The sequence below is a fragment of the Enhydra lutris genome, unplaced genomic scaffold, assembly GCF_002288905.1.
Source record: "Enhydra lutris kenyoni isolate GAN:26980312 unplaced genomic scaffold, ASM228890v2 scaffoldscaffold94, whole genome shotgun sequence".
Lineage (NCBI taxonomy): Eukaryota > Metazoa > Chordata > Mammalia > Carnivora > Mustelidae > Enhydra > Enhydra lutris.
The window spans coordinates 3,502,835-3,513,483 of NW_019154178.1; the positions used below are offsets into that span (position 1 = coordinate 3,502,835).

The 10,649-nt window shown below is 50.0% G+C and overlaps 1 protein-coding gene across 1 annotated transcript; it reads left to right on the forward strand.

Annotated features, from left to right (window-relative positions):
• Nucleotides 1–1,828: 1,828 nt before the first annotated feature.
• On the forward strand, nt 1,829–4,592 carry LOC111138829 (CD1e molecule). Its single transcript, XM_022490730.1, has 6 exons — nt 1,829–1,889; nt 2,195–2,491; nt 3,079–3,357; nt 3,563–3,841; nt 4,204–4,300; nt 4,418–4,592. Exons 1-6 carry the CDS (start codon nt 1,829–1,831, stop codon nt 4,590–4,592), a joined length of 1,188 nt encoding a protein of 395 aa, XP_022346438.1.
• Nucleotides 4,593–10,649: the final 6,057 nt, after the last annotated feature.

A 10,649-nucleotide genomic window follows, 5' to 3' on the forward strand; every position in this document is an offset into this window, starting at 1 on the left:
AATCTTGGAACACTGAAAAACTTTACAAATACATTTTAAATAATTATTTAAAATTAACTCTATCTTTTTAACATACTTGGATATGGGGATTTCTCACAAAAATCATTTCTTGGGTGCTTCCTTCAGGTCGATTTTGGTTTTACTCAGACAACTGCTTTCATGAAAAGAGTGTGTGACATATTCTTTGTCACACACAGGGTTTTGAGTCTTCAAATACGGATTAATTTTGGTCTCATCAGAGAATTATAACTTGCTTGAATAAAAACTTTGGGATGATCTTGTAATAAGATCAGAATTTTGAAATGTTTCCCCACAGCCTTGAGTGGGAGGTATCTGAAGCCAGTGTCATTTTTCTTTGAAACTAATCTGCATTTTGTCTGAAACTTTGCAGGGCTTTTCTTTACCCCTAGAATTCAGAAATAATACCAGGATGAGAGGGGTTGTGGGCTTTTTCTAATGTTTGGTCACGATTCTGTGAGTCCTCTCTACAGGAGAAGTCGAGATTTTAGGTTCGTTTTGTTTTGTTTTCTTTAAGGGACTTCCGTCTCTGACATCTTTGTCCCTGGCAAATATTTTGTTTTGTTTTGTTTTGTTGTTTGTTTGTTTGAGGTTTCTCCAAAGTTAATGTTTGAGACTTTATTTTTTTTATTTTTATTTTTTTAATTTAATTTTGTTTTTTCAGTGTTCCAAGATTCATTGTTTATGAATATTTTGACAACAGGTAGGTTCTGACTTCACATCAGCTTGATGAATCCAGGAAAACCAAACAGAACAGCAGTATTCCTACTGGCTTCAGGCTACCCTGGCCAGCATCCTGAGGGGAACAAAAATAAGGACTCCCCATGGTAATTAATTCTCCCAGCAACACAACAGGCCGCCAGCATGCTTTCCTTGCTCCAGTGGAACTCTTTCTGGCCAGATACCCCAAGGAGACACCAGTGCTCCCCGGCCATGAGCTGAGCACCCTTCACACCCAGAGTGAGGCTTGCCCACGGACTTCTAGACTAATTGGGGTGGGGGAACCCAAGGCCCCTGTGTGTTCCCTCCAGACCCACTCATACCACTCAAGTGAGAATTACCTGTCTTCCCACTGTCGGGGCAAGCCTACCCTAGGACCCTTTCAACAGTGGTAGCTGGTCTGATGGCGGAAGCTGGGCATAAGGGCTTTTTCTTATTAACAGGCTGCCTGCATGGCCACGACTGCTCCCTGTCGTGGTGGTGGTATAGCAGCTCTCCGGATGTCCCGTGTCTTCTGAAGCTGGTTTGAGAAGAACAGAAGGAAGAGACAGAGGGGGTGAGGGAAGGGAGGGAAGGAGGGGAGTGGTGGGGGGAGCAGTCTCAAGAGGGAAAAACAGGGGCAAGTAGAGGATGAGGGTTGGGGAGGACCACTGAGAGGGAGAAGGGGTTGCAGCAGCTGGACGAGGGGCTGCTAGAAAGGCCACGAGCACTGTGGGCCACTTCCACCCCCTCAGGACACCAAGAACCCACGTGTGGACCCGATTCCTCCGAGGCCAGAAGAACCTATGTTTTCCAGCCGGCCCAGGCTGCAGACTCTGTCCTGAGCCAGGACCCCTCTGACAGTGCGTGTGCACAGAGACAGTCAGGGGAAGCAGGGAGAAAACCTGGAAGCCAGAGAGGGGCAGAGAGGGAAGGGAAATGAGAGCCACGTGAGGCTGTGCTGAGGAGGCAGGAGGGTTTCCCTGACAGGGAAGTAGGCAGAGGGGGAGGTGTGCCTCTCTGTGGCAGGGGAAGTCAGACAGAGCAGTAGGGTTCGGAGGGCAGTGGTATTTGAGGCCTGTAGAGGCATCCTTCACCTGACCGAGCCGCAATGCTGCTCCTGCTGCTCCTGTTCTCTGAGGGACTGCTCCAGCTCGGGGCGAGTGCAGAGGGTAGGAAGGGCCCTGGAAAGGCTCCTGAGGCTGGGCGCGCAGGGGGGCATCTGGGAGGACCTGCGGGAGGGAGGATGGCTCCCACTGGATGCCCTCGGAGTCTGCATGCCAGACTGCCTCCAGGCAAAGCATCCTGCACCAGCTCACTTTCTGTTTCTGGGTTTGGGGAGAGGGAGCAGACCTGGGGAGCAGGGTGGGCTACGGGAATGTGTGCAGTCTGTGTAACTGTCTCCATCGTTTCACTCCCATGTGGACTCTCCCTCACCCATCCTCGCATACTCTGTCTGCATGGCCTGGCTTCTCAGCATCCCAGGTCCCAGGACCCCCTCACCCAGCCACAGAAGAGCCCCTCTCCTTCCGCGTGCTCCAGTCCTCCTCCTTTGCCAACAGCAGCTGGGCGTCCTCGCATGGCTCAGGCTGGCTGGGCGAGCTGCAGACGCATGGCTGGGACAGTGTCCTGGGCACCATCGTCTTCCTGTGGCCCTGGTCCCAGGGAAACTTCAGCACCCAGGAGCTGAAGAACCTGCAAAACCTCTTCATGCTCTACTTCCACGGCTTCACCATCGAGGTGCAGGCTTTTGCCCACGAGTTTCAGTTCGAATGTGAGTTCCTTTTCCCAAGCCCATACCTGCCTGAAGGCTCCAGCCCGCTTTCAAAGGGGCTCTGACCTCACCCAGTCTTGCCGACCTGTTCCCTGTCCCTGCTGGGCTCTTGCTGTCTTTTCTGCCTCACCAGTCACCACCGTCCCCAGTCCACCTGCCCACCCGCCAGAGACACAGATGGGCTTGCAAGGACACAGCCCTTCACATCGTATACCCCTCCGTGTTCTGGCTCCTTGCAATCGTGTCTCCCTGTGATCATCCGCCCACCAACCCTGACCCCAGACATGGCCTTTCCAGCCAGTTCTGCCCTCCCTTGTCCCTGGCCTGAGAGTCAATCAGGCCCAGCCTGTACCTAACCATTGCCAAGGGAGCCCTTCCAGTCAGGCCTTCAATGCCCCAACACCTTCCCATCTAGCCCGTCTGCATCAATTATTCCTAAATACCTTCGTATCTTCACATTTTCTTCCCACAAATTCCCTCCCCTCCTGCACCCGACTCCAGCATGCTGTGTGATTGCAGAGAAAAGTTCCTAGACGGCTTACTTCCCTTCCCTGTAATTGTTTCCACATGGCTCTGTCCACCCCCAGACCCTTTCGAGCTCCAGGTGTCAGCTGGCTGTACAGAACATGCCGGCAAGTCCTCTGGAAGCTTCTTGAATGGGGCGTATCAAGGTTCCGATTTCCTGAGTTTCCAAGGAAACTCCTGGAAGCCGTCTCCAGGAGCCGGGAGTCCGGCTCAGAAGGCCTGCGAGGTGCTCAACAGCTACTTAGACATTAAGGAAATTGTGCAGAGACTTCTCAGCAACACCTGCCCTCGGTTCCTGGCAGGAATCCTTAAAGCCGGGAAGTCAGAACTGGAACGACAAGGTGAGTTTCCCGACACTTTGAGCTTCATATTCTGCCCTTTACCATCCCTCTGTAACATATACTGAGAGGCTCGAGGGTGGGGTTTGAGTTTGGGATTGTTCCTTAAATGAGGGAAGGAAGAGATTACTCCAGCTGCTAAGACCACCGAGTCACTGAGCTCGGCCCAGGTGCCCCTAAGTGCCTCGTCTCCTCGTCTTCTCTCCAGTGAAGCCCGAGGCCTGGCTGTCCGCTGGCCCCCATCCCAGTCCCGGCCGTCTGCTGCTGGTGTGCCATGTCTCCGGCTTCCACCCGAAGCCCGTGTGGGTGATGTGGATGCGGGGTGAGCAGGAGCAACGGGGCACCCAGCGAGGCGACGTCCTGCCCCATGCTGATGGGACGTGGTATCTCCGAGTGACCCTGGACGTGGCGGCCCGGGAGGCGGCCGGTCTGTCCTGCCGAGTGAGACACAGCAGTCTGGGAGGCCAGGACATCGTCCTTCACTGGGGTGAGAAAGAGCTGGGGCCTGGCTGGGAAGCAACGGTCCTGGGCTGCTGAGGGAGGTGTATGGAGGTAGATGGGAACACACTGCACAAGAGGACAGAGGTGGGACCACCTGAAGAAAGAAGGGCAGAGAGTGAGCGCCATCAAATTTCAAGAAATGGAGGAATGAGATTGGAGTACTGAAGAGAAAAGGAAGAAAGTCCTGGTTACTTGGGAAATAGATGGGGTGTGGATTGGGGACACCAACTCAGGAGGAATTGAGATGAAGTCTTCAGATGCAGAAGAAAATTCTAGGAAGGAGGGAAGCATTGATGGTGGTGGCCCACGGAGAGCCGCGTAGACTGACACCCTTGCTTCACGCCCCAGGTGGTGGGAACTCAGCCCTGCTGACCCTGCTCTGTCTCATGGCCACAGTCAGCCTGCTGGTGCTGCTTGTAGGGCACTTCTGCTTGAGAAGGCACAGGTGAGCCTCCTCTACATCTGTTTCTTCAACTTACCAGCTCATTCTTCTTTCTTCTACTCTCCCCGCTCTCTCTCCGATTTCCTTCCTTGGGATGAAAATCCTCTTCTTCTCCCACAGCTCCAACTGGAAGGCCCTGGCACCCGCTGCCCCCAGTCCTGAGTCGCCCACCGGGGCCGATGGCCAGGGACCCAGGACTCTCAGACACCAGGTCTACATGCCGCAGGAGTCCTGGATCAAAAATAGATTTTTAAAGAAATGGAAAACAAGCCTAAACCAACTCTGGGGATGTTAGTTTTACCCAGCGCATGATGTCCTTTTCTGCTTCTTAAACACGGTTTGCACCTATGAGCAAAGCATAATTTTGATGAAACAGCTTGTTGCCGCAGAAATCTTGACCCCTTGGAAACCTCTCTTACTGCTTCCCATTGTCCAGCAGTATCTCTTCTGCGCGGCCGCGTGTCCATTGCTACTGACTCTTCAGACTCTAACTCAGGTGCTCCTCTCGCACGGAAGCGTCCCTGCCTTGCCCGACTGAGAACACGTCTGTACTTCTGCGACGGGTGGAGTCGTCCTGAACACGCTCATCTCTTCCTACTGGGAACACTGCTTATTTAGATTTCTACTTTTCTGTTTTTTTCCCGAGTTGCTTGAACGCAGGATGTAGGCGTTTGGGATGGCACCTGTGACCCTAACCCTGACCTGGATTTGGGGCCAGATTCTTGGGCATGTCATCTACGTAGGGCTTGCTGTCTTGAAACGTTTCATAACACTTGGAGGTACTGCATTCTCACTCTGGACTCACCCCACAAATTACGTAGCTGGTTCAGAGTAAAACGTTTCTCAGTAAATGCTGCCTGAAATAAATTTGTGTCAAATCCAGTGATGTTTTCTTCATCCATGCCCCTTTGACCTCACGGCACCATCTGGCAGTGTTCTCATTAAAACTCTTTCTGGGGGCGCCTGGGTGGCTCAGTGGGTTAAGCCTCTGCCTTCGACTCAGGTCATGATCCCAGGGTCCTGGGATGGAGCCCCGCATCGGGCTCTCTGCTCAGTGGGGAGCCTGCTTCCTCCTCTCTCTGTGCCTGCCTCTCTGCCTACTTGTGATCTCTGTCTGTCAAATAAATAAACAAAATCTAAAAAACAAAAAAACAAAAACAAACAAACAAAAACCTCTTTGTGCCTCCCTGAGTCTCTCACCAGAGCTGAGGAGGGCAGGTGTGTGTGTGCTCCAGATGGCTCTGTGATTGGCGCGTCTGTGCATCTTCTGAGACATCTCAAGGAAATAATAATACAGCAGGTATCTCCCGTCAGAGCAGGACGGAGCATTCCCACTTCTCTGAGACTGTGTGTGACCACGTTTGCCTTCACGTCGCAGATACTCAGGGAAGAAATTCCTCCTTGGAGTGAGTGGTCAGGAAGAGGACGAGGAGATGGGGGATGGGCAGAGCCAACGGCAGCGAAGGAAAAGAACGATCAGTCGCTGTGTTTACGTCTCTTTATTGGTTCAGGTTATAATTATAAACATTATTATTTAGTTTTCCCCTAACTTTTAAAAATACAGATTTAAAAATTATCTACTTAACTTTGAGACCCATTGTCTGAGCCTGCCAGAGAGCAGGAAGCCGGTAAGGTGTCGAGTTCATCCAGATGTGCCGCCGACACCTCTCCTTAGATAGGATAATTGAGCACCATGTGCAGATTTCTTAGTGGAAATGTGTCACTCTTTATAGTGGGCATTTTCAGGTTAAGACACAGGGCTCCATGACCCCTTATCCAGGCCATACTCTCACTCACGAACAAGGTTTTGGGGTCTGGCCTTCCCCCACCAAGTCCATCACCTTCTGTATGACATATTCAGGCAGCTTGGATAGAGGAGCCCCAGGAAGAATGCAGAAATTTCCAGGCCATTTGGAGCCCTCTGTGATGAAGTTCGAGGTCCCCCCACATGGCACAAGGCCATAAGTGGGGGCCTCTACCAAAATGAAGAGGCCCACAGAGGACTTCTCGGTTCCTAGCACAAGTGTGGGATGCAAATATAGTTTAGATGATTCTGACTTGGATGGACCTTTCCCCACTACTCTAATTTTTTGGTTACAATAATTCTTGAACTCCTAAGATGCCTGAAGCTCAGTTCTCAGGTCCCGTGTCCACCCGTCCTCCCGAGTGTGTGTCGTGCTCCTGGGAGGCTAGGCTTCTCTCTGTCCTTCACTATGCCAAGCTCCTCAGCTCTAGACCGTTATTGTAACTCTTCCCTCTGCCTAGAACCATCTTCATTCACGCTGATCTTCTGTGGATGATTCCAAGACAACGTTCAGCTTTCAGCTCAAGCGTCATCCTCATGCAGAGGCCCTTTGTGGCCAGTGTAGCCCAAGTGGCCCCTCTCTCTCAGTCACTTTCTATTCCAATGTTCTTTAGTTATTTGTGTTAAATATTGGGTTGAGCTGAAATTATCTCATTTTCTTTTACATATTAGTGTCCTTCCCACCTACCATGTAGGCACTGTGACATCATGTATATGATCTGTCTTGACCACATGTGAATCCCAGTGCCTAGAGTGTAGCTGGACATACAGTGGGTGACCAAAATTATGTTTGTTGAATGAGCAAATGCCATCATCTTTGACTTCCCAGAGAAGATCTTGGAGATATCAGTTCTCCAGGAAGCCCTAGGTTTTCGGGAGGTGACAGGTTTCCAAAGTGCCGGTGTCAGGGAAAGATGAGGTGCGTCCTCGACATTGTGGTCGTGCGGTCACCGGCGACTCTCTCTTTCCCTTGGGCTATTGTCTTGAGACATGTAGCCAGAGCCCGAGATGCAGATAGGGAGGAAGGCAGGAGGGAGATCTCAGAAGGTCCCCTCAGGACTCTTTACACTGTAAGTGAGGACACCAGTTAACCACAGAGTGCTGCTCTGGGTTTCTCTGCTGCTGAATTGTACAGATCATCAGGGAGTGTTTTAGGGAGGATGATTGTTGAATACAGCGATTTTCAGGAAACCCTGGGTTCCTAAACATGATACCCTAACCCATCTTAGCTCTACTTCTGGCAAGGTTCCATAGTTGAGTGGTGGGAGTATGTTTGGCTGAGGCACAAGATACGTACCCAAAGGTGATGGACTGGGGCTGCCTACACATGTGCGTCCCTTTCCTCTCTCCCCTCAGACTGTCACAGATGAGCTCAGAGAGAGCCCTGGGGTAAATGACTGTATTGCCGGATACGTATGGAGAAGTTTGACATACAGGTTCAGGAGATTGTCAGAGAATCTGGGTGTCATCCTAGTGTAGACGTTCGGGTTGGGTAATCTCATGTAATTAAAGCTTCTGGGTGAGGACCTAGTATTTAAGAGCAAAATGTGTCACCTCATGACCCCAGAGGACAGCTATCACCTACTACTCTTAACTGTGTGCTTCAGGCTGAACTCCTGGAACCCGGCTTATTTCTCTGGAAGGCCAGGTGTTCTAGGTAGTGAGAGGTAATCCTCTCCACACCCGCCAGCTATACCACCGAGAAGGGGATCTGCTCTGCTGCCTGTCTATCCTGGAGCCTGCTGTATTCTGTCACACACACAAATGTGGTACAAACACTACAAGACCATTTGGAAGCAGAGATGGAGGCATGATTCCTGGTTGCTGGTGAATTCTCCAGGACTGGCAGTGACTGTTGGCGGAGGCTGCAGTGGGACCATGTGGGACCAGGATGGGCTGGGCCACGCTCAGTAGCCATAAGACCTCAGGCAACCACAGCTGAGAGAACACTCATCTGCTGTCTTCTGCCTGAGAAACAAAGATGGCCAAGGATGTGGACAACTTGGTTACATGGAGCAATGTTCCCTGGGACAGGGATCCAGCCTCCCAGAATGCCACCTGCTGGGAAGAGAGATTTTTATGCAGAACGTGCTGTGGGGCCCTTGTTGGGGGGAAAGGTCATGATTTCAGGGTTATAGGATTGAGCCCCACATTGGGCTCTGTGCTCAGTGTAGAGTCTGCTTTGGATTCTTTCTTCCTCCCCTCTGCCTTTCCCCATTCTCTTGCATGCGCTCTCTCTTTCTAATGAATGAATGAATAAATTAATTAATAATAAATAAATAAGCAAAGTACCTATTTTATGGTACGGTTAAACCTGATTGAATACTAATAAACATCCAAATGCAGTCGGCTGTGCAGAAGACACTGTCCTACACGCTTGACACATATTAACTCATGTGGTCCTCACAACAATTCTGAGGCAGACAGTTATTCCCACTCTAAAGATAAGGAGACAAAGGGCACATAACTAGTAAGCGACGTAGGCAGCTTTGCTCCCAAACCCACGCTTGGCCACTACACCACACCCTCAACAATAACTATTGGAGGCCTGCCTCGTGGCAGGTAATGAAATGCAGCAGAGACACAAGGTGAAATCCCTTAGACACAGAACTTCCACGGTAGTGGGGTACATGGTGGGGAACATGGTAGGAGGTCTGTGAGTTGGGGCCAGATCCTAAAGGGGCCTCCAGGGCACTGCACAGGGACTGAAAGTCATTGGAGAATCGGGGATAAAAGAATAGCAGCTTTAGGTAAAAGGAGATGAGCTCTCAGGCACATGGGCTGTCTGGCCTCACCACTGGGGGACCACAACATGGGGTGTAATAGCACACACTCCCACACCCCGGTCTGCTTCTCTGCACTGGCACTAACTGAAAGTCTGTCTCAGTGTTGCTCACCAACCAGTTTGCAACAGGGATTACCAGGTGCACCTGATGGGTTTCTCCTCTCTGGGTCATGCCCCCACGGGCCCCAGGCTGCTGCCCACGGGGTTGCTTGCAGCATCTTCAGGACATCCACTGTCACTGGTCAAAGCTTCTCACCAGTTCTCAGGTGCCTGCGCGGAGGGATGCTCCATGTGGGGGCAGGGCTATGGCTTCTCCCCCGTTCTTTCTCTCAGGTGACGTCCAGTTCCAGAAGCCACTTCACTTGTGTTTAATTTCCTAAATCTTCTAGTGTGCAATAACGTCGCCTCTGGCTCTCACCCAGGTCTTGGGACCTGACGAAGACTCTCTCTACAGCTTTTCTTCAGTGTCAGTCTGCTGGCTGACTAGTGACATCATATGAGCTAGTGACATCATCACAGGACAGGAAAGGCTACAGTTGCAGTGAAGTCACATAAACACAGCTGTTTATGTTTTCTTCTAGAATAAAAATGGAGGAAGGAAATGACTAAGAATAAAAGTATGGATAAGGACAAGGATCAAAGAAGGGAAGATTCAGCTGAGTGTACTTGGGAATAAAGTTCTAATTATTTTTACCAGGGAATGTTTAAGTCGATAACTTCCATGTTTATTTTAATTTTTAATTTTTAAAAAAGATTTTATTTATTTATTTATTTATTTGACAGAGAGAAAGAGCAAGAGATCACAAGTAGGCAGAGCAACAGGCAGAGAGGGGGGAAGCAGGCTCCCTGCTGAGCAGAGAGCCCGATGCGGGGCTCGATCCCAGGACCCTGAGATCATGACCTGAGCCGAAGGTAGAGGCTTAACCTACTGAGCCACCCAGGCGCCCGATTTTAATTTTTTAAACATATATTTTAAGGACATTATTACTGGAAGCCTACGTTGTGATAGGTAATGAAACACAGCAGAGACACAGGGTGAAATCCCTTATACACAGAACTTCCACAATAGTGGAAGGCAAGGAAGACAGACAATAAGCAAATAAAAATACTCTATGTAAGATAATGACATGTGATACAATTTCAAACTGATGTGGGGCAGGGGATCGGAGACAGGAAAATGGGCTATTACTGCAAAGACGTTGGACAGAATGGGCCACTCTGAGAAGGTGGCTTTTGAGAGAAGACCTAAAACAAGAACCAGAACCATGCCATGCAGTGTCGGGGAGAAGAGTATTCATTCCAAGCCAAGGAACTGCAGACGAAAACAGTGTTATACCGGGTGTGTTCTTAAAACTCTTAGCACTCCAGCATGGCCGGCTTATTGGAGTACGTGGTGGGGACCATGGAAGGGGGTGAGGCCTTTGAAGACCATCAGTCGCCTACTTTCTGACACAGAAGATGAAGCAAATACGTCCCTGAAAAGAATTTCATCTCATCTCTTCTCTTTTCTTCTCTTCTCTTCTCTTCTCTTCTCTTCTCTTCTCTTCTCTTCTTTCTCCTTCTTCTTCTTCTTCTTCTTCTTCTTCTTCTTCTTCTTCTTCTTCTTCTTCTTCTTCTTCTCCTTCTTCTTCTCCCTTTTCTTCTTCTTCTTCTTCTTCTTCTTCTTCTTCTTCTTCTTCTTCTTCTTCTTCTTCTTCTTCTTCTTCTTCTTCTCTTCTTCTTCTTCTTCTTCTTCTTCTTCTTCTTCTTCTTCTTCTTCTTCT

Bases quoted from the DNA above. Each gene is read 5' to 3' on its own strand.
- LOC111138829 (XM_022490730.1), top strand. From the start codon at position 1,829: ATGCTGCTCCTGCTGCTCCTGTTCTCTGAGGGACTGCTCCAGCTCGGG. The intron at 1,890-2,194 runs GTAGGAAGGGCC...CTGGCTTCTCAG, and splicing joins GCTCGGGGCGAGTGCAGAGG to CATCCCAGGTCCCAGGACCC. The intron at 3,358-3,562 runs GTGAGTTTCCCG...TCTTCTCTCCAG, and splicing joins GTCAGAACTGGAACGACAAG to TGAAGCCCGAGGCCTGGCTG.